Source organism: Petaurus breviceps, unplaced genomic scaffold, assembly GCF_028583685.1.
Source record: "Petaurus breviceps papuanus isolate PSGF00001 unplaced genomic scaffold, PetGlider_PUasm1.0 90849, whole genome shotgun sequence".
Lineage (NCBI taxonomy): Eukaryota > Metazoa > Chordata > Mammalia > Diprotodontia > Petauridae > Petaurus > Petaurus breviceps.
In genome coordinates, this window is record NW_027187361.1 from 4738306 (window position 1) to 4762801 (window position 24496).

Here is a 24496-nt window from a genome sequence, read left to right on the forward strand (position 1 = left end):
AGGAGGTTAGAGCAATAGAACAAGCTTTACTTTACAACAGCCTTCTTTACCTTTTAATGGCAAAACGTGAAACCTTGTTCACTTTCCCCTTATCGTTTTGTTTTCCAGTCCTCCTTTTATCTTTTACTTACTTATAACAGTAATTTTGTATTTCTCTCACTCTTTCTATGATTTCTCCCTCATTCTTGCAAGCTATACTTCTTATGTATTACCCACTTAAGCCCTCTGCTTCACCGTTTGCCTGAGTTTTTTGCCTCTTATATCTAAATCTAAAAAGTAATTACAATTTACTAGATTCCCCCCCCTACATTTCTTTATCTGAAATGGATGACCAGATACTATCTAATTTAACTCCCTCATTGTAAAGATAATCGTTATAAACCTAGCCTTTATATTTTAGACAGGGCATGTTTTATTAATACTTACTAAATATTAAGCGCTGTGCTAAATACTAAGGATATAAGTAGAAGCAGAAAGAAAGACAGTCCTTGCCATCAAGGAACCTATTTTCTAATGTTTGAAGACAACACCCAGATGGGGAGGTGGCAGGGGAAAAGAGAAGTTAGAGGTACCACTTAGCAACATAGTTTTGAAGTCCCAAAAATAAGTATGGCCATAAGAGGAATGAAGTTTGCCTGGCCTGGACCCTTTTTACAAAATGGAGGCACCAGGAAAAATTCACCAGTGGACTAGCATGACAGAGGGATATTTCAGAGTGAGAAAGTGTGCAGGGACGAGTGGAGGTTCCAGGGCTTGAAGGATTTAAGTTTAAACTATTATGCATTCCTAAGACTTTGCTTAGTATCTTATTCCTCTATCTTGTTTTCCATTAAAAATTTTGCTAATAATATTGAAGGAATTTTTAAAATAAGTTATTTTTTAGTACTTTAAAAAGTACTTTGGTATCTGAATCCCCCAAGTCCTGACTGAGTATTACACATTAATCCTTAGCTAGAATTATTCTATTTATGAACCAGAAGATGATTGTTGTCAGTCTACAGATTTATCCAAATGTCCTTGTGCCCCCAAGAGACCTTTAAGGATAGAATGTCATCTCTGTGTTTTGATTGTTTTAATCATTAATCTACTCTTGATAACAGGGGACTAAACTAGATGAACTCTCAAACTGCAATCCAGGTTGAGAACTCTATAATCCCAACCATTTATTCGAGTTTTTTCCAATGAGCATCTTCTATCCCAGCCTGGCTAGTCTATAAATTATTCTGAGTATGCCTTTTTTATTCCCACCTTTGAACTTCCACTCATGCTCTTATGCCTACCAAAATTGACTTCCTCTGTCTTCTCTACCTATACAAGTTAATATCCTTGAGGACCTAGATAAAACCTTACCCTTTCCTTGAACTAGCACCTTAAGTTCACTTGGCTCTTTCTTTCCCATTGGCTTGATGTCTACCACAAAACTTACTGACTATATAGTATAATGGAAAGAGCATTAGACTTAGAGTAAGTTAAGACCTGGGTTTGAATTTTTCCTTCAGCATTCATTATCTGTGTGCTTGGGCAAGTCATATGATCTCTTTGATTTCCCATTTCCTTCACCTGTAAAATGGGGATTATAGTACCTCTAATAGCTGCTTCATAAGATTTTTATGAAGAACAAATGACATAATGTATATAAAGCACTTTATGATGTCATCTATTGTTATTATCTAATGTCTTGGGTAATTTTCTTTCTGCCTTATATATTTTCTCAGACCAACCAGATTTTAACTTCCTCAAGGGAATTTTCTTACCTAATTCTTCAGTGTTATCACCCCTTATTTCCTTCTACCACATATATACTTAACCTTAACTGGATTACTTATATTTCCTCAGTTACATTATGTACATTTCCACCTTCCATAACTTTGTTCAATTTTACTTGCCTCAAATGCTGCCTTGTCTACTGTGAAGTTTTCCTCTACTAACCTAGTTCCTCTTTTTCCTTATTATCTATACGGCTCATTTGGTATTATCTTATATTATAATTAATCTTTTTTGTATATCTCTTCAGTTAGCTTTTAAAGCCCCTTCAAGATCTGGGACTTGATAACAGCCTACCATAGCTTGGACTCTGCTATTACAGTTGTTAAAAAGCAGAGTAGGGGGGGCGGAGCCAAGATGGCAGAGTAGAAGCACGACCTTCCCGCGGTTCCTGCTTCCACCCTCCCTAATACATGTAAAAAGGGGACTCTAAACAAACTTTGGAGCTGCAGAACTCATGAAATGACACAGAGAAGCTAACCTCCTGCTGAGGACAGCCCAGCAGGCCAGCAGGAATCCAGCACAGCGCTCTGGGAGCTGAGCCCAGCCCCACGCCAAGGCTTTAGCCCCGGGGGGGGCCTGACCAGCCGCCAGCCAGAGGGACTCCAGATCAGCAGTAGCTGTGGCCATTTCCAGATTTATCAACACATAGACACAAAGGACACAGTGAGAGGTCAGTACAGTCTGGACCTTGGGACCAGTAAGTGGGAGTACATGGCTTTTACCCCTAGGGCGAAAAGCCGCTGAGAAGCCAGCACAGCCAGCCAGCACCACATGGCCGCTTCAGCTCTTGGCCTGCAGAGTGTAGGGGGACCAAGCACTATTCTGAGGGGTAATTGCTCTTGCTTTAACCTGCTTGGATCTGGATTGCAGTCTAGGGTGGAGGTTCTGGGGTGTGTGTCCAGCTTGCCAGAGGGTGTGGAGACCTCAGAGAGGGCACCCATCTAATACCTCCAGCAGCTGAGAAAACCCCAGTGTTTGGGACAAAAGCTCCCCTGTCTGGTGGCAGAGTCCTACTGTGGCAAAAAGCCCAAAAGTCAAGTGTGGCAAAATGAGCAGGCAAAGGAAACAAAGCAGACAGAAGATTCCAACAATACACTCCTATTTTGGGGACAAGAAGGAGCAAGGCATGGAACAGGAGGAAAACAGTGAAGTCAGAACTCCTGCACCAAAAGCTTCAAAGGAAAATACAAGCTGGTTACAGGCCATAGAGGAAATTAAGAAGCAGATACGAGAAATAGAAGGAAAATTGGGAAGAGAAATGAGAGTCAACAGCCTGACTGAGGAAAATAATACCTTTAAAAACAGACTGACTCAAATGGCAAAGAAGGCCCAAAAAGGCAACGAGGAGAAGAATGCCTTAAAAAGCCGAATTTGCCAGATGGAAAAAGAATCTCAAAAACTCGATGAGGAGAATCATTGCTTCAGAATTAGATTGGAGCAAGTGGAAGCTAATGACTTTGTGAGAAAACAAGATACTATTATACAGATCCAAACAAATGAAAAAGTAGAAAGCAATATGAAATATCTCATGGGAAAAACCACTGACCTGGAAAATAGATCCAGGAGAGATAAATTAAAAATTATTGGACTGCCTGAAAGCCATGACCAAAAGAAGAACCTAGAAATCATCCTCCAGGAAGTTCTCAAAGAAACCTGCCCTGATGTTTTAGTACCAGAGGGCAAAATAGAGGTTGAAAGAATCCACCGATCACCTCCTGAAAAAGATCCCAAAAAGAACACTCCTAGGAATATTATAGCCAGGTTCCAGAATTCCCAGATTAAGGAGAGAATATTACAAGCAGCCAGGAAGAAACAATTTGAATATTGTGGAAACACAATCAGGATAACCCAGGATCTGGCAGCTTCTACACTGAGGGATCAAAGGGCTTGGAATATGATATTCTGGAGGGCAAAGGAGCTGGGATTAAAACCAAGAGTCACCTGCCCAGCAAAACTGAGTATCATGTTTCAGGGGAAAATAGGGTCATTCAGTGGGATAGAGGACTTTCAAGCATTCTTGATGAAAAAACCAGAGTTGAATAGAAAATTTGACATTCAGATACAAGAAGCAAGAGAAGCATGAGAAGGTGTAAACAGGGAAAAGAAATCATAAGGAACTTATCAAGGTTGAACTATTAACATTCCTATGTGGAAAAACAATAATTGTAATTTATGAAACTTTTCTCAATAGCTGAAGGGATTAGAAATATATATATTTGTCTATATATGAGGGTATGTGGGCATATGAACACATATGTGAATGTGTGTATATATGTTTACAGGTAGACATAGATAGAGGGCACGGGACCAATTTAACAGGAAGGAATGATACTTAAAAGGTGAAATTGAGAGGTGAGAGGAATATAATGAGAGGAGATGGGGAGAGACAGAATGGGGTAAACTATCTCATACAGAAGAGGCAAGGGAAAATGGTTACAATGGAGGGGAAGAATAGGAAGGCAAAAAGGAATGGGTCAACCTTATTCCCATTGATTTTGGCTTGAGGAGGGAGTGAAATACACACTAAATAGGGGATCTCACCCTCCAGGGGAATGGGCGGGGGAAGGGGATGAGGGGGAATGATAGAAGGGATGGCAGGCTGGGGGGGAGGGAAGTTGGAAGCACTCACTTTTGAAAATAGATGGGATCAAAGTAGAGAATAGAACAAGTGGGAGGTGGGATAGGAGGGAGGGAAATAATCAGTCTTTTACAATGTATCTACTATGTTATTGTTTTGCATTAGCCACACATGTACAACCTATACTGAACTGCTTATCGTCCCAGTAAGGGTGGGTGACAAGGAAGGAAGGGAATGAATCTGGAATTGAAAGTTTTAAAATCAAATATTCAATTATATATATGTATATATGTACATATTTATTAATACCCTCTTACATGTAATTGGGAAATAAGATATACCGGCACTGAGGCATAGAGATCCACTGAAAAAGTAGAAAGGGATATGGGAGAGAGCAGATTGGAGGAGGGGATATCCTGTGGGACTGCTATTTGGGGGCAGTGGGTATCGGAAAAACGGGGATAAAATTTGTAACTCAAAATCTGGCGGAAACAAATGATGTAAATCAGAAGTTAAGAAAGCATTAAAAAAAAAATAAAAATAAAAAAAAGCAGAGTAAATACTTCTGACCGAGATGGCTGCATGAACACAAGCATATTGCTTGGTGTCCACATAACTTTTTTCCAACAAGAAAACAAAATTCACACCTGAGAAAGTAATGATTTTTAAAAATTCAAAGAATAGAAGAAGGGGCTGCCAGCAAAGCCAGTGCTTCCTCAGGCAAACAGACCAGTAACATGTTTACTGTGACAGGCCAAAGATATGAAGGCTGCAGGGTTCTGTGTCCCCAGACAACAGGAGCTGAGATTTTTCCAACAAGAACCTGTATCAGCAATGCCATATTCACAATGCCTATAGAGATTACAAATATGCTGATATAATTATCCATAACAAAATACGTCAGGTTTGCTATTTGGGGAAATAAACTAGAAAATTTATTAAGATACCAAAAGACTGAGTCCCAAAACCAGAAAGTGAAAGCCATCAGAGTAGTTATGACATTGGCACAGGTAGATAAAGTAGAAAGCACCCACATTTTCAAGCCTTTAAAACAGAACAGGCTACCTCAGGCAAAGGTCCTCCTCTCCCCACTCACAGCAACCACCCAGCGTCCTGGAAGAGCGCTCCCAGCAGCTCCGGCCCCTGGCAGTCCTCAGCAGGAGTCCTAACTAAAAAAAAAAAAAAAAAAGGCAACCGCCACCAACTGCCAACTGCAGGACCGTTAGCTCGGCTTTTCACTTTCTCTTGCTCTGCTATGTCAGCACGTCCATGGGGCATGGGAGATCTTTAAATCCCATAACCCTTACAGAACCCCAGATTGGTCAGAAATTCCCAGGATCCTGAAAACTCACAGCAGGGTCCTTAGAAAGCCACTTTTAGTGGTAGCAACTAATAGGGCATATGGACCAGGGGATCCCAGGAACTCCACATTCTCTCCTGAAACACTGTGGAGAGTTCTGAAGGTCCAGTGCTCTGAATCTTGTAGATCTAGAGAAGGAAGTTTTCAGAGGAAGAAATTAAAGATATCTATTAACATATGAAAAAATGCTTTAAATTACTATTGAAAAAAAATTTTTTTTCCTTTTGGAGGGCAATTGGAGTTAAGTAACTTGCCCAAGTTTACACGGCTAGTTGTGTGTGTGTGTGGGGGGGGGGGGGTGTTAAGCATCTGAGGCCAGAACCGAACTCGGGTCCTCCAGACTTTGGGGCCGGAGCTTTACTCACTGCGCCACCTAGCCACCCCTTTAAATCACTATTGATTAGAGAAATGCAAATCAAAACAACTCTGAGGTACCACACATCACCTGTCAGATTGACTAAGATGACAAAACAGGAAAATGATAAATGCTGGAGAGGATGTGGAAAAATTGGTACACTAATGCATTGTTGGTGGAGTTGTGAACTGGTCCAACTATTCTGGAGAGCAATTTGGAACTACTCCCAAAGGGCTATTAAAAAAGTGCATACTCTTTGACCCAGCAATACCACTTCTAGGGCTGTATCCCAAAGAGATCATACAAGTGGAAGGAAGACCCGTTTGCACAAAATTATTTATAGCAGCTCATATTGTGTTGGCAAGGAATTAGAAATCAAGGGGATGCTCATCAGTTGGGGAATGGCTAAACAAGTTGTGGTATATGAATGTAATGGAATACTGTTGTGCTATAAGAAATAAGGAGCAGATGGACTTAATAATAGCCTAGAGAGACATATGTAAATTGATGCCGAGTGAGGAGAACAGAACCAGAAGAACATTGTAAACAATTACAGACACATTGTATCTGTGATAACTAACTTTGATCAACTGGGCTCGTCTCATCAATGCAAGGTTATAAGACAACTGTAAAAGACTTATGATGGAAAGGATATCCACATCCAGAAAAAAGAACTACGAAGTTTGAATGCAGATTGAAGCAAATTACTTGCTCTCTCTTTTGTGTTTAGTTTTGTTTTGTTCCTTCTTTCTCATTCACTTTATTGGTTATAATTCTTCTTTGCAACCTTATTAATGCATAATGCTAAGGTATTTGTAGAGCCTGTATTGGATTGCATGCTACCATGAGGTTGGGAAGGGGGAGAAAATTTGGAACTCAAGGGATTGTGGAACTGAATGTTGCAAACTAAAAGTAGATAAACAAATTTAATAAAATAAAAATTTTTTAAAAGATCTAGAGAAGGGAACTTCCAAGTGAAGAGCAGAGGGATCAAACAGGCCTGACCCCCCCCCCCCACCCAAAAGAGCAGAAGATGCTGAAGTCTGAGCCAGGCACAGAGCGAGCTCCAGTTTGGGAACTAAGGCTGGAGAGATGAATAAACTAAGAAAATACTAATCATTATAACAATTATAGTAGATCTAGAAGTTCATTGATTAAGTGATGCCTGGAGGAAGAGAGAACAATTCTATAATAATAACAACTACGGGCAGAGATTCAAAGGGAAAAAAATCTGTTTTTCGCAAGCACTATATGAACATTTAGAATAACAGAAGAAACATGAAATTAAAGCTTTGGGGGGAAGAATTGGAAAGAGAATAAATATATTAGAAAAAAAGTGCTAAAACGTGAAAAGCAATTATTGACACCTTAAAAACTAGAATGGATGAAACAAATCTGTGATTACATGATACAACAAGAAATATTAGACTATAAGCTGACTATTGAAGAAACATATATGATAGAGAATGTCTTTAGATGATTTAGGGAGATATAAAGCCAAGCACAAACAGCTTTCCAGAAGATTGCTGCTGTGAACAGCTTCAAGGTTCTGATTACACAAACTAAGACAAACCATTCACAGAAATCAAAGTACAGCATTCACAATGTTGGCATAACAACTTATCACTAAAATGGCCACATAGTTTTCACCAAAGTGGTCACATAGTTTTAAGTAAAAGATAACATTCATTTAGGAACACAATCATTTAGTAAGTTCTTAATTCAGTCATCCATAAGGAGGCAAGCCTCCTTAGTTGACACAAAATACAATGGTCAAAAGTTCTCCACCCCTAGGTCACATTGTCTTAATTTCTTCAAATCAGAAAGTCCTCTTTCTTCTTAATTGGAGAAGTCCTTAACTCAGTCATCTAAATATAAAAGTCAGAGTTCTCCACCCCTAGGCGACAGTAAGTCATGATTTTCTCAGTTTGCATTAAATACTCAAGGAGAGGTCTTTTCATCTTGACTTGAGGCAAGCTCTCAGCTTCCATGGTTCCTCTTCCATGGTCCCAGCTCCTGCCTGAATCTATCCAACTGCCACCTGGGTTCAAAGGCAGACAGCTCTCAGTTCTTTGTCCAGCTTCTTGTGCAATTCCTGTTTCATATTGAAACTCATAGTGTCTGGTCAACCTCAAGTCCTTAACAGTTTCTGTTCCTGGGAAGACAAAGCTTAACAAAGCCACGACAACATTCATATATGTTGCCAGCATCCTCATCAATTCACTTTCTGCCTGTGAAATCAACATAGACCCAACAACAAGGTCTGAGGAATCAACACAAATCATCAGTATAGTCCCTGGACTTCTGAAACCTTCAGCAAGACCCTCCTCCAGGATTTCTGTAAACATACAATAAGAAAATTCCTTTTCAGGGCTTCTGAACCTGCAGCAAGGTCCCAGGGCTTCTGTGACAACAGCAACAGCCTCTATCGGCAGACAAATGTGACAAAGCAACATGAAAACAGACAAAATACCAGCGCCACAGCCACACCTCCTCCCAGTTCTCTTCTCATTTCTCAGTTCTCAGTTCTCTTCTCTCTCTCCAGCAGTAGCAGCCCCACCTCCAGATGCTCACTCCAAGCAGTTCTGGCTCTCTAGCTTGGGCTTTTCTTTATACATGGTCATTAGCTCCTCACCTTCCTGCTGCAGGAGAAGTCCTGGATCTTAATATTTGATACAATTATTTACTGAAATAAAGTGTTAACTATTTCTGTGTTAATTAAATAGATGAAATAAGGTATTAGTTCAACAGCTGAAGCAAGGTGTTAACTACTTCTTTGCTTGCCATTATAGGGGAGAAGGTAATAAATATTTTTTTTGGAGGGGGGAAGGCAGGGCATTGGGGGTTAAGTGACTTGCCCAAGGTCAGAAGGCTAGTAAGTGTTAAGTGTCTGAGTTCAGATTTGAACTCTGGTCCTCCTGACTCAAAAACAGGTGCTCTCTTCACTGCGCCACCTAGCTGCCCCCGTTAATAAATATTTTTGAAGAGATTGAATTTGAGATGTCTCTCGCACATTTAGTTTGAAATGACCATTTACATTGTTCTGTTCTGAAGCTCAGGGTAGAAAATAGGACTAGATTTATAGAAAGAGGAATCATGATGAATAAATGATGAGACATTTATTAAGGTACCAAGAAATGTGCTGGTAAATAATAAATTTATCGGGTAAATAAATACAAGAAATAGAGACATTCCTTACCCTCAGGGAGCTTATATTCTAACAGGGAAGGCAACCTAGAGAAAAGGTGAATATGATTTAGAAATGGTTGGTTTCGGAAGTGATATAAAGGTCTGATTCTAAGCAAAACTGAACTGTCAGAGCCAAGGGCAGCTTTGAGGGCAGAATCCAAAATCCCATGGTTTGAGGACAAAAATGCTGACCAGAATGCAAGAAGTATTCTCTAGAAATGGTGATCCAAACACCAGGTGGAAATCTTGGCAGAATATGAATTTTTCTAGGAGTTTGTTGGGGGGGAGAGGTAAGATATAGGATTATAGCTTAAAAGGATGTTAGGGTCTAGTGGAATATAGACAAGTATATTCGAAGTTTCTAGGGAAAGAGCATCTTTTTTTTTTTTTTGCTTTTTTGGAGAGGGGAAGGCAGGGCAATTAGTGTTAAGTGACTTGCCCAAGGTCACACGGCTATTAAGTGTTAAATGTCTGAGATCGGATTTGAACTCAGGTCCTCCTGACTCCAGGGTTGGTGCTCTATTCACTGAGCTATCTAGCCACCCCTAGGGGAAGAGCATCTTGATAGGGAGAAGTTGAAGACACATACATGCATACTTGAGTGTGTATATATATATATATATATATGCATACACACACATGTGTATTTATCTTTTGTGTTCCACTGAAGGTCCGTTGGACATACATTAGTGTTTTCAAGGAACAATAAGATTGGTATAATACGGGTAGAACTTGTTCTCTGCCCAGGCAGTGGTGTGCAATCATTTTTTATGATTGTATCCCCCTAGCTCAGTGTCTTGCACATAGCTTACTGTTTATTAAATTAAACTGGACCAGAAACCCAACATGTTAGTCCGTCACTCTAAATATCTCATGTAGTTAGCCAGTAGAGAGTTGGTCTGACCCTCTGTTGAGTCAGAGGAGATTGAGTTCTATTGATCACGTTTGGAAAATTGCCCAGAGCTTTCAGGGAACAGACACCCAATCGCCTTTTCCACCACAGCACTCTTGAGGTGTCTTCTGGTGGCAATCTATGACTAAAAGTCCCAGAACACTGTAATTTCAGAATATTTAAGATTAGAAATAGCCCAGTAGACCAGTGGGAAACACGTGGTATGTGTAACATATAAGTAAACTGTCACATCTCCAATGAGGATTTGTATGTAAGAAATAGTGAGAAACATATCATAAAGGATATAGATGACTGAAAAAGTAAGCTGGCCACTTATGTTGCTTGAATTAAAGACAACATATGAATAGCCTGGGTGGTACATTGGGACACCTGAGCTCTTAAAAGGCTTCCAATTTGTTGAGAAGATCCTCTGTGGAGTATATGTGGAAAACCATAAAGAAGTACACAAGATTAGAAGTTGTAGAGAAGGTATGATTTCTATGAATGGAAACGTGCCACAGGAGAAATAAGTGTATCAACACTTGCAATATTTACATCCCAGGTGGTTCGAGCAATATGGTATGATTGAAAGGGTACATGATTAAGAGTCCCTATCCCTGCCATTACCATATCTGTCTCTAACCCTAGGCAAGGAACTTCAAATTAATTGCCTTCAGTTTTCTCTTCTATAAAATGAGGCATTGGGCAAAATGAACTTAAAAGATCCCTTTTAACTCTTAGATCTTTTCATCTTAATATAACTTACATAATGTTAGCCATATAGCACTAAGTATTTGTATGGGTAAGTGTATATAAACTGTAACTTTTCACGTGGCTTAGTTTATTTAAATATAGGTGCAATACTTGGTTTCATGGGCTGCTTACTTCTGATGTCCAGAAATGCAGTAGACTGCCCAAACAACACTAAAGTCTTATATTATTACATTGTTTGATGCATTATATGGAATTCTATTTGTACTTTTAGAATTAAGTCTAAAAGGTACACAGGTAGCATATGATTTATAGCTTACTGAAGTTTGGTAGTTATTTGTAGTAGAAAATAAGGACTGCCATTTTTATGTTGTAAATGAGAATCCTTATTTACTTATTTAAGTATTTTTAATTAAAAGTAGCATTTACACTTAAAATTCAGATTGTTTCTTGAAAATATATGAAATGCATTTGCGCAGATTTTTCTGGTTCATTGCCAGCCAAATATACATACACAAACATATGTATATATGTACATATACACATATCCACATATGTGTATGTTAGAGTAACCCTGAAAATAATAGCATCCATAGAAACAATTATTGAACATTGACACGAGCCATAAGAACAAAATGAAAAAGTAAGAAACTTTCTGAATGTTTTAAATGTTTCATTGCCAGAACACTGACTTAAAGTGACACAGGAATTATTGTGCTTTATTTTTATGTATCAAACTTGGAAGAATAGTTATGACATCTTAGTGCAGACAAGGAAATATATTCTTTTTTGTGACTTTTGTAAGTCTTTCATCATCTGTTAAATATGTTACTGTGCCATATTCAGTAGTTATCAATAGCAAGAAAGACTGAAAGAAGACTTGATACATCTTGCTGTCACATTAAATCTAACATAATTATGGGTCATTTGCCCGGCTTCTTTGGTAATTAACAATTTTATTTGCCTCTAGTTCCAGTGAATTGGTTAAGCTTTTTCATTATGAGTTATTATCAGTTTCCCTTATAATTTTGAGTCAATATGAAAGTCACTTAGGTCTCTTTCTATAAATCAGTGAAGGCTGTTTCAGGATGCCATGATAATGCTGTTGTGTCAGCTCTTTTAAGTAGTCTCCTTTAAAGAGTGGCATATTACAAAGGTAATCTTGCTGTCCCACAGTAAATATAGGGTTTTGCCACACAATATTTAGAATTCTTATTAAATTCCACAAGCTTCCACAAATTCCTTGACTTTAGAATTGAAGATTATTGTTCTGTTGTGAAAAATTTTGAGAATTAAAATGCAACTTATATTTACACACCCTGATATATAGCAAAGGTCAGATGGTGCATAGAATATAATTTTTATATATTTAAAATCAGTCATAATATGTTAGCCTTTTGAGAGGTATAATTCTTATCCTCTCCTCCAAGGAGTGAAGGAGTCCACTTTATAAACAAGGCTATCCATATGTAATACAACTAATTTAAAGTGATAACAGATGTAAAGTGACATTTTTGCTAACAATATAAAGAAACTATTAGTGAAAAAAGAGTTATGTTGGCCCACTAGAAGCAAGTAACTAAGATTTACCTTATTAGATCACCAAACACAGAATGTCTTTTTGTAGTTTTACTTGATTGGTTTTAAATGACTGTTGACAGATTGATGGACATGGAGTCACTATTTTAAAAAGATAAGGGACAAAAAGCTTTTTGTGTTATATTGAAGTTCTTTGCTCAGTGTTTTTTTATATACATACATTGTAATATGGAAACACTGTCTCACAATACAATTTTCTTGAAATGAAAGATGTAGGAGACTCTTTAGAGCTCCTTCCATCCCCTTCAAGGATACTAAATCATGAATTTTCTAAGACTGGACATTTCCCAAAGAAAAAGGAAGCAGTGGACTTTGTGGTACAGTTGATTCATCCATTTGGCTTCCAACTCCAATGAAAGTAATTGTAAGTCTATTTGTGTCAATGCTGATTTTTACTATTTGGAAAATCAAAATCAATCACCAGATAATCACTGAGGGCCTACTTCGGACAAAGCATTGTTAACTCTTCTGTGACCTTGATAGTCTATTTTAAGATCATCAGAATGATTAGAATAATATTGGCTTGCATTTCATAGTGCTTTAATATAAGGTTTATACATGTCATCTCATTTCATGCTCATAAAATTAGTACTCTTAGTATTCACATTTTACAGTTGAGGAAACTGAGATTGAGAAGGGTTAGGTGACTTACCAGGATCAAACTAAGAGCCATTTCTTAGTGTTTCTTTCTAGCCACTTTTGTGGCCTTATTCTGCTTAGAGGGATTTCCTCTCAAGAAGCACTATTTCAGGAAAGGGGCTAACCGTATTTCATGTCACTTCTCACTCTCTAGTCATCTCCTCCATAGCTTGTCAGCTCCCGAGCCTCCCACCTTAGCTCTGCAAACAAAAAACAAGATCAGTTTTGCCATTGTTATTGGATAGTGTGTATCAGTGTACCTACCCCCTCCCCCAAAGTCCTACTCACCACCTTATGTAGTTTGCAGGACCGAAGTGCCCTTCTGGGTCCCATACTTTCTTTTGTGTGTTTTTATCATTAGAATGTAAACTCCTTGAGGATAGTTACTGTGTTTTCTTTCTGTAGCTTTCCCCAGTATTAACACAGTGCTTAACACACAACACTTTATAAATGCTTTTTCATTCATTCAGTTGTGTAAGGCTGGATTTGAACTCAGGTTTCCTGACTCCCAAGTCTAGCTGTATCCACATTGGTGGATATTTCTAAAATTAAAAAATCAAAAAGTATGTTTGCAGATTTTTTTCATCATAGAATTTAATTCTAAGATAAATGCAGATAGTAAAATATGCATTACCTTAATAGTCAGTAATAGCACAGCAGCTTCAGAACCTAAAAATAAAAAAAAAAATTCTTAGTTTACAGGCCATGCCAAAATAGGCGGTCAGGCATGACCGTAATAGGCAGTCAGGCATGACCGTAATCGGTGGTCAGGTATGACCACTGGACTGGCCTGTGGTTTGCAGACCCCTTCTAGAATGACTTCCAACTTAATAATTCAACTAAAACTTCTCTCTCCAAAGTGACCAGAGATCTCTTAGTTGCTAAGTCTAATGGACTTTTCTCAGTCCTCATTCTTCCTGAGTCCCTGCATCTTTAACACTATCAGATTATCTTCTTCTCCTTGATACTGTTTTCTTTCTAGGTTCCACGGCTTTCCTTTCTCCTGGTTCTCTTCCAGCCTAATGGTTCCTTTTGTCTCCTTTGCTGGACCTTAATTGAGATGGCACCTGCTAGCTATGGCTAGCTCTTCCCTGGGCTGTCCTCTCCTCTCCCTCTTTACTCTTTCACACTGTGATTTTGTCAACTCCCATGGATTCAGTCTCGATGCTAATGATTCTCAGATATACTTTTCATCCTTCACCTCTTTCCTAATGTCCAGAATTTCTAACTACTTATTGGACATCTCAAATCAGATGTCCCAAAGACAACTTAAACTCAGCGTGTCCAAAATAATTCATCATCATACCACCACCCCCCCCCAATCATCTCCTCTTCTTAATTTATCTGTTGCTGTAGATGGGGTTACTATAGTCACCCAGGCTCACAATTTAGGGGTCCTCACTGTCTCTGACTCACCTGTAACCAATCATCAGCCAAGTCCTATCAATTCAGTGTTTGCAATATCACTAATATAAAACCCCTTCTTTCCTCTAGACACAGCCATGCCCTTATGCAAGGCCTTTTGGTTACAACAGCCTTCTGGTTAGTCTCTCTGACTCGAGGTTCCACACTCAAGGACATTCCAGTCCATCCTCTAGATAGGTGTCAACATGATCTTCCTAATGTAGGTCTGACCATGTCTTTCACAATCAGTAAACTCCAGTGCCTCCCTTTCATTTTCAGGGTGAAGTATATAGTCTTCTGTTTGGCATTCAAAGCCTAGTCCCCTCCCACCTCTGCAATCTTCTCAAACCTGCCTCCCCCCACCCCCCATCCAGTGACACTGGTTTTCTTGTATTCCATTTCCAAAATCCAGGTCTTTCCTGAATTGATTAACTTCAATTTATCCTGTCTGTATTCTGTTTGTATATCATTGCTTTCATGTTTTCTCGCCTATTTGATTGTGAACTCATTGAAAGCAGAGAGTGTTTTGTCTTTCTTCATACCATCAGTACTTAGCACAATGCCTGAAATCCATATTTATCAGATTTGCATATATTGGATATGCATACCAGCATTGGTTTCCATAGCCACCTCAGGATATATATAAATAATGTCAAAACAATATGGAGTGGTTCTCTGAAAGGGGAAAGGGAAAGATGTGCTGGAAGAAATTTTGGTGATTAAAAATATATCAGAAATGCTTTTAATTTTAAAAAGTTAATTATGCTAAGACAACCAATTCACTTTATTTTTGTGGGTTATTTTGTAATTTTTATTATTATTTTATATTTATTTGTTATTTTTATAACAAACTGACGTCCAAAATAATTGTTCTATATTGACTGGTGTTTAATAAATGTGTGTTGGATGAATAAATAATGAACTGGTTAGTAAACATCTGTAATTTGGAAAGTAAATTTTTTCAACCAAAAGATCCAAGATGTCATACTAAAAATGATCAAATATACTTTCAATTTGAAGCTGTTTACAGTAGCCCAACTTTTTTTTTTAGATAAACTCATTAGAATGGATTATAGTGGTATTCTTATAAAAGACACTCAGATCAATTATATTTTCCCCAGAGATCGTTCATCAGACAACACTCCCAATTAATGACAATCTTTTTTTTTTAAGTTTTAAATCATAGGCGAGCCAGTTTCATTAACTATTATGCCATTAATAATTTCCCTAAATGTTACAAACATCACATATAGTTCAGTATCTTATTGTGGTCAGATGATAAAACTCCACTTTTCTACTTGTAATATTCCCATCCTAACAGGCTGCTAACTGTTCCCTGTTCTTGCCTCTTAGTATTTCTGTAGTCTTTGGCTGTTCTTTTAATGTCCTCCCTTCTAACTCTGCCCCACAGTGTCTTGCCTGGCCAACAGTAAGCACTATATATACATATATATGTGTGTGTGTGTGTGTGTGTGTGTGTGTGTGTGTGTATACATACATATATATATGTGTGTGTGTATACATACATATATATATATATATATATGTCAGCTGCTATCGTCATCATCATTATTATTCCATCATGGTCCAATTCATGAGTCACCTTCTTAGTGACACTTCCCCTTGTTCCTTCACTCACTAGTAAACTCCTCTCCATAAATTACATTATATTTACTGATCTATGTACATTCTGTATTCTTCCTAATATACTCATGAACACATTGGAAGCAGGGACTGTTTCATTTTTGCCTTGGGTAACAAAGTCCCTTTTTACCCATTAGACCCCTGATAAACATCTGTTAAATTAAATTAGCTTTTATTATGCTAGTCACAAAGATTAGAAAACTGCAATAAGGAATGTTCAGTACTATTGGAAGTAAGTTATAATTTATCATGCACTGTACTTAGTGCTATACATAAGAATGGTCTATTCTGGAAATTATGTAGAGTGACTATTTAAAGCTAGGCATTTTCACTCTGCAATTCATTAAATGCCCATGATGCCTCCTATTTGCCCCAAGTCTATTTGTCCTTAGAGAATCCAAGCCAAGTTTCTAAATGACTTAAGGAAATTTACATTAGGAAAATTGATATTAAAATATATTTTTGCATGTATGTATATTAGGAAAAATGAATAAAGAGTCAATATTAACAATAAAAAAGAATAATCAATATTTGGAAGTTCAACAATTTGAAAAAAACATTAAGTTCCTACTATGTTTAATGCATTGTGCTAAGCAGTGGGTATACAAATCAAGCATTCAACAAACATTTATTGTGCTTACAGCGTTCTAGGCACTGACTCAGCAAAAGGTACAAAGAGAAAGCAACATCATACCCCACCTTAAGGAGCTTACAATCTTCTTAGGGGAACTAAACAGATAGATAATTGATAGATATACTTACGTGCAAGAAATATCCAGAGAATATGGAAGAGAGAAGGAGGCACTAGCATCCAGGGGTACTTGGGAAGGTGTTGTGGAAGGTGACCTTTGACCTGAGCATAGAAGGAAGAAAGGGATTCTTAAAGAGTCAGAGGAGAGTGTGGGACATAGTCCATGTCCAGGGAAATAGCCAGTGCAAACAGATCATGAAATTATTTACCCTGTCACAGTAAGGCCTACATTAATGGTCTAAAGTCTCTTCCCTCCTTTCTTCCTTCTCTCTCAGCCTTGTCCCCTCTACCCCAAGCCAGGAAGTTGAATATCAACTAGTTATCAATTCTCCAGTTATTTCTCCCCAGTGTGAATCTGCACCAGTGCCCAGACCTAGCTTCCCAGCTCCTCCCTCCACCCAGTGCCTGTCCCTGCTTGATGCATATAAGAACCCTGTAAAAAAAATCTATCAGATTTACTGGTTTTGGTCCTCCTTCAGCAGGGCCACAGCAGACCTGACCAGTTTTCGTCCACCCTGACTTATTGGGAGCATTTTTTCTCCATAAACTAGTTTATTTCACTTTTTCCTGCTGATTATTTCCTATTGTGTTTTCTGTGCTTCTTTACACTGAAACTTGGAATTCCAAACTTATTTAAACCACACTTCCAACAATACTGATTTGGTGTAGAGCTTTATGTTTTTTAAAGCACTCCTGTATTATCTCCTTTGACCTTGCATTATGCATTAGCTCAGATGTCCATACTTCATGATTTTGAAGTCTTAAGTCTTTAAAACAGAACCAGAAAATTGTAGGGAAAAATGTAAACATAAACTAATACACATGACATGCATATATGTCATGAGAAAACAAGTGGAAATTTCCCCAAAGAATAAAAAGCAATGAAAAGTTTCTCAATTATGTCTTTTGTATATGTATTGGTACTTTTCCTTATGCCTTTAAATTGTTGATACTTTCTATTTCCTGTGACTGTATAACAGAATTTGAGGTAAAGGAGAGCTACGAGTAAGAGTCATGATTGAAAAAAAGCAGTGTTTCCTAATGAGGCATCTGGGAACACAGTAGATGTAAAATTCTGGACTTGAGAGTTAGGAGAACCTGAGTTTGAGTGCTATTGCAGACATGTTACCTGTGTGATTCTGGGCAAGTCAGGTGACTTCTTTGTGCCTCAATTTGCTCATCTGTAAAATAGAGCTGATAATAATAACACCTACCCCCCATGGAAGTGGTTGTTAAAAATGAGATAATAGACATAAAGAGCCTTGAAACCTTAACTGCTTTAGAAGTGCTAGCAATTAATTGCATTATCCAGTTAACCAATTTGACCCATTTATGTGTGGGCTGTACAGTGTATAAGCATTTTTCCAGAACTTTTTCATGTGTGCATAGTTGTATAGTTGATCTTTTAGGTTTTTATTTTAGAAAACTAAATGCTTAGTGACCACAGATCTTCAAAACATACAATGTCAAAAGACTGAAAGAGGATTCATAAATTTTTTTTAATTAAAATTGTTTCTGATGACTTTGCTAACCAGAATAAATGTGGGGGGGGGGAATAAAATCTTTTCAAAAATTGTCACATGTAGAAATCATAATTCTTCAACACCCTGTGAGAAATGACTGGTATTTCAAAAGTAAAGCTTGATAAAATATAAGAACCAAGAGACATCTTTGACAAACAATGGAGAAAATTAGGAAGAACTTATTAAAAAATAGCTTTAAGGACATCATAATAATAAAGGACAAGCCAGATTTTTGTCAGATTTATATTCTATTCATAAATACAAATCTCAACCTCTACATAACTCCATATCCAGTGTGGTTTATGTTTTCCTATAAATGTCCCATAAAGACTCTGTCCAAATATACCAAAAGACTTAATTCTGTTTAGTTTTTAAAGCCCTTTATAACCTGGCCCCTTCCAACTTTTCCAGTCTTTTTACACGTTATTCCCTTCCTTGTACACTATCCAGTAACACACACAATATTCCATCTCCCAGGTCTAAGAATTTTCCCTGGCTGTCACCCATGCAATTTCCTCTTCATTTCTTCCTCCTGGTTTCCCTGACTTCCTTAAGCCCACAGTTGAAATCCCACCTTCCCCAGGAAGCCTTTCCTAAAACCCCTTAATTTCTGATGGCTTCCCTCCAAGATTATCTCCAGTTTATCCTGTGTGTATTTTGTTTCTGCGTGCTATCTCCCACGTTAGACTGTGAACTCCTTGAGAGGAGGGTCTGACTTTTTCCTTTCTTTGAATCCCCAGAGTTTAACACAGGGCCTAACTCATAGTAGGCACTTAATAAAAAGCTTGTTGACGTGACTTCTTTTCGTACCTAGTGATGCCAGTGTACCATTCAGCCTGTCATTCCTTTTATTCTCACTACATTATTGGCCTTCCTGTTCCAGTCTTATCAATCCTTGATAAATGGTATTCTGTTCTACTTGTATTTGCAGATTTTTAGCAGTATTCTTACACAGCCTACTTAGGACCTCATAGATCCATCTCATACAGCTTCCTCATTTTGCAAAAGGGAAAACTGAAGCACTGGTCGTAGGTCCTCTGTATGCTCCTACCTAAAACTAGGTCATGCCTACGTGCCTTTTCATCACCCTTGCAGGCATGTCTAATCTTAATTTTTCTGAGATTGTGGTATTCCATGACTTGGAGCCATATAATATCAAGTGGAGAATACTGATACAATAGTATTTGTTTTGCAACAACAGACAGCTTTGCATCATTATCACAGAACTTGTTCCAAGTACCCTCCAACTGAGCCTCATCTTCCTTACATTGAGTCTTCTGATTTCTTGAAATCAATAAATAGCAAACATTTTGGAATCTCATATTATGTTCATCTCTCTGTCAGTGATGTGAGCATCAAATATGGTCTGATACAGAAAATTATTTGTGAAAATGTTCTTGTCTTCTAACGTTTTAAAGATGTTTGCTACATATAATGCATAGTTTCCTTATGGATTTAATAGAGATCAGAAATCAGGCAAATAAATTATTTGCTGATGCTAGGTACTTTTGTGGAGGTGGGGTGAAATATAAAAGTACTGATTATGATATTGTGTGACCTTTTGTAACCTTCCCCCTTTTGAGATAACTTGAGAACTAGACCCTAAAATACCTTTAAAACTGTATCAATTCCAACACAGATTTCTTTCATATTAACAAGGTTTGGCTTTTTTTTCTGATTTAATCTTAAGTGCCATTACCATTACTCCATTGTAGTACATCACTTTCAGAGGTGATCTAATCCAAGTTGTCCTTCTGATATTCCTACAGTTAACAGGAGAGAATTGTAAAAGGTGACAGATATATTCTATTTTTACAATCTTTTTGTTATGTTTCTTTTGTTTTTAAATGTAGCGGGTCTCAGGATAATTTGGTTCCATGGTATGTAGAAGCTGAAAATCAGAGTAATTAAGTAATTAAGTAGCTTGTCCAGGGTCACACAGCTTATTGACAGCCCTGAGATTTGAATTCTGTTCTTTTAATTCAATTCCAGCATTCTTTCCACCCCATCACAACTGTCCTCCTAGTGTGAGATAGGGGCAAGTAAAAGGGTAAGCTATGAAAGATCAGAAAGATAGGAGGGCAGGTAATGAAAAGCATTGAACTCCATAAAGAGGACTTTTATGTTTGATATTAGAGGTGATAGGGGAGCCACTGGAGTTTATTGAAGGGGGAAGAGGGAGAACCAGTGTGACATGGTGGCACCTGTGCTTTAGGAATATTGATTTGACATCTGAATGAAGGCTGGACTGGAGGGGAAAAGACTTGAAGCAAGAAGACCAGTTAGCAGGCTGATGTCATGGTCCAGATATGAAATGATGAGGGTCTGCATTAGGGAGGCGGCAGCATCCAGGGGTAAAGCATACACATGCCAGAGATGTCAGGAAAGTAAACTCAGTAAGACTTGGCAAACATCCTGGCTTCTTGGCAATAGGGATTAGATATTAGGGGTGAAAGTAGGGAGTTCAGAGTGGTGCCTAGGCCCTCCAGTTAGTTAGCTTGTTAATATATGTCCTGAGATGTTTATCTCATCAACTCTTAGAGGATAGTTGGGTAAGTGGTGGCTGATAAGATGGATTAAGTGAGAGTGTTTACAAATGGAGGGGCAAGAAGAGGGAAAGATAGAAACACTTTGTCATTAACATCAGTCAGGAGTTCTCTAGGACTTAGTCATGTAGGAGGCAGCTAGGTGGCTCATTGGATAGAACGCTAGAGTAAGGAAGACCTGAGTTCAAATGTGGCCTCGGACAGTTGCTAGCTGCGTGACCCTGGGCAAGTCACTAAACCTCTGTTTGCCTTAATCCACTGGAGAAGGAAATGATAAACCATTCCAGTATTTTTACCAAGAAAACCGCATAGACCACAGGCAGGGAACCTGCAGGCTCGAGGCCACATGGGGCCTTCTAGGTCCTCGGGTGCAGCTTTTTGACCGAGTCCAAGTTTTACAGAACGAATCCTTTTATGAAGGAGGTTTGTTCTGTGAAGTTTGGGGTCAGTCAGAGGGCCTCCGTTGAGGACCTAGAGGGCCACATGTGGCCTTGAGGCTGCAGGTTCCCCATCTTTACCATAGACAGTATGGTCCATGGGGTCATAGAGACTCAAACATTACCATTTGTTCATGACTGAACAAAAACAAGTCAGTCTAGCTCACATTTATGTAGTGCTTTCAGGTTTGCAAAAGTTCACAGTGTCCCTTTGAGACAGCTAAATATTGTGCCTATTTTATAGATAAGGCCCAGAAAAGCACAGTATTTACCAAGGTGTCAGGGCTCCTATAATGGATCATGTTTCCTTTCTAGCTTCAAGCTTTCACAAGCTTTGTGCTGATATTGAAAAATACATTTCAATGTATACCATTAGTTTTTCTTACAAAGTAATAGACAGTAGTAGCCAGTTTCCTGTTTTAAGTATGCCATAATCAGAAATTCAAGAAATGTTTACCCAGCAGAACATTTACTAGCTTGATGATGAATATAGTATCCTTTTAAATGTGAATTTCTAAATGAAGAGAACACAGGAGCTTTTAAATTCCTTTGTGTCAGTAATCCAGATAATAAAACAGATATACATGATAAACCAAAACAGATGCATCACGGGGCCACTGAATTTTTAAACAAAAACACCCTAACCATTTAGCTTACAAACTACAGTACATGAAACATTAACAGCCCTGAAAATACTCTATATTTTTAAAACATGAAATTTTCATCATTTCCTCCCATGCCTGTAATGTTCAATTATTGATTGAACAGATTTTTGTTTTTCAGAATAGGTTTTTGACTGAGAATTACTGACATGGCTTAACACAGCTAAACAGAATTTCAGTCATTTTTGTTCTTACCAGAACTTCACTCAAGTACAAGTTTGGAGAGCCAACAGCAACTTGAAAACCTGTTTACTGGTCAGACAACAGTATTCACCAATTCATAAGCCAGGTGTTTTACCTCCCAATTTTTACACAATAAGACAAACTGATCATGATGACAATATTGATGATCATGATGCTGTTGGTGATGATTATAATGAAGATGGTGATGTTGGTGTTAATGTTGATGATACAAACTGAGCTTAAATGCCTCATAATGATGGGGTACCTGGGGTCTAGATCAATTTGTGAAACCAACTTGTCAAACCAGTCTGTTCAGTTGTAACTGCAATTTGTCCTTTCCCATCCTTGAGCTCTGCCCCTTCTCCCTATGCCATACTCCGCCTAGGCAACACCCTGTGACCCCTTTGTTCTTACTTAATCTCTTCATTTCTTCTCTCCGCCTGGCCCACACCCTCCTTTGTCCTTCCTTTTGTCTCCTTCGGCCTGGCCCAAATCTTATCTAAACTGTCTATTCACATGCTCCTCTTGGTCAGCTCTGACCTTTGTCTATGCACTGAGGCCCCTCCCATCTGGTCAGCCCAGACAATGGCAGCCCTACCCTTTAAAGGTAAAAGCATGTACCCCTCTCACTTGCAGGTCCCCTAAAGGACTCTTGCCCGCTTCTCATAGAAGCATAACAATAAACTTCTACAACTCTCACTCCAATTAAGCCTGAGACCTTGAATTCTTTCCAGATGCTATTGCAGGTTTTCTGGTCTTAGATAAGATCAGAATTCCTGCTGAACCTATTGGGATTCCGTCCCTCATCAATTACATAGAATGACTTACTGACTTGTCTTTTCCTTCTTGTTCTTTGTACCACAGTGCCTTGTGTTTGAAGATGCCCCAAATGGAGTTGAGGCAGCCCTTGCAGCTGGGATGCAGGTGGTTATGGTTCCAGATGAACAATTAAACCCTGAGCTTACAAGAAAGGCAACCTTGGTGCTGAAATCACTGGAGGACTTTAAGCCAGAATTGTTTGGTTTACCACCATATGATTGACAGATATTTTAATGATGGTCTGTTTTGTTGCATTGTTCCTCTATTTGTTATCTTGGATGGGCTTTTTTTTTTCCATTTTAATGAGGAGCTAGTAAAGAAAATCAACATATAATCAAAAAAAGTTTATTAGCCAATAATTTAGACATTCTTGCCACCATATCGTTTACTGTGATTTCCAAGGAATTCAATTAATTCATCCTGCCCTGACTTTCTCTTTGTTTGAGGAGGAATAAACAATAAAAGTGGCCAAGCTGAATTAAAGGACAAATCATAATTAACATCTGAATATTCAGTAGTTGATTGTACTAAAGTGAAAAAAACCCAGCTGTATGTGATTTATGTTTCTCTATCAAAGTGGGATCTTGTCTACACTCAGAAAACATTCAATAAAATTAATGAAGATGATTTATTTTAATAAATACCAAATTGCTTTTTTTAAAAAAAATAAACTTTAAAAAATACTATTTGTACCTTGCTAGTTTTATTATCAGTAACTTACTTCTAACATGTCATGATAATTGTATACCTGAAGCTGAAGTCTTGTTGACACTTTACTGTTTTCTGCCTCAGTATTTTCTACCTTGATAGGATGAAAATGTTTAATTGATAGTGTTGAATTTAGGGTCAAGAAGACCTGGCTTCCCACCCCTGGCCCTTAATAGTTCTATAACCCTAAGAAAGTCTTTTAAGCCAAATCTTAGGCAGCTTAATAGGACTTATTTACTAAATCAGAAACTTAATGGGAGGGTATTCTCCATGCTGATCAAATCATGGTTCATTGCCATGGGTGTGCTGTTAAATATTCAGCAACTGACTTTCTGAATCTGAACAACCACATTTAAGTTTAATCTACATTATTAATATTTTCTCCATCATTTTCTTGGTCTAAACAATCAACAAAACAATAACATTCATTTTTAGCATTTGCCAATTTCTAAGACAAAAGCTCCCACTAAAAATTTAATAATTGGCTCTCAAGTTGTTGGAGCTGACTCCAGCATGCCCCTGGAATATCCTTCCCGTTTTTTGCATAATTATTTTCAGTATATAAAACCATGGTCATCTAAATGATCCAACTTAATGCTCTCAATGTGCTTCATTTTTATATATACCTTTTTCATAAACACCAATCTCATGATGTAATACAAAGGGTGATTATAATTTCACAGGTTTTAGAAGAGAACCTATGCCTCTCAATGAGTATTGTTCCCTTTT

At 38.0% G+C, this 24496-nt stretch overlaps 1 protein-coding gene across 2 annotated transcripts in view; it reads left to right on the top strand.

Moving 5' to 3' along the window:
• PUDP (pseudouridine 5'-phosphatase) overlaps positions 1-23742 on the top strand; it is a 186107-nt gene extending 162365 nt beyond the window's left edge. For both annotated transcript variants that reach the window (XM_069072827.1, XM_069072828.1), the window contains exon 4: positions 23105-23742. In XM_069072827.1, coding sequence (XP_068928928.1) covers positions 23105-23281 — 177 coding nt within the window. In that variant the 3' untranslated portion in view covers positions 23282-23742. The remainder of the gene's footprint in view (positions 1-23104) is intronic.
• The last annotated feature ends 754 nt before the right edge of the window (positions 23743-24496 follow it).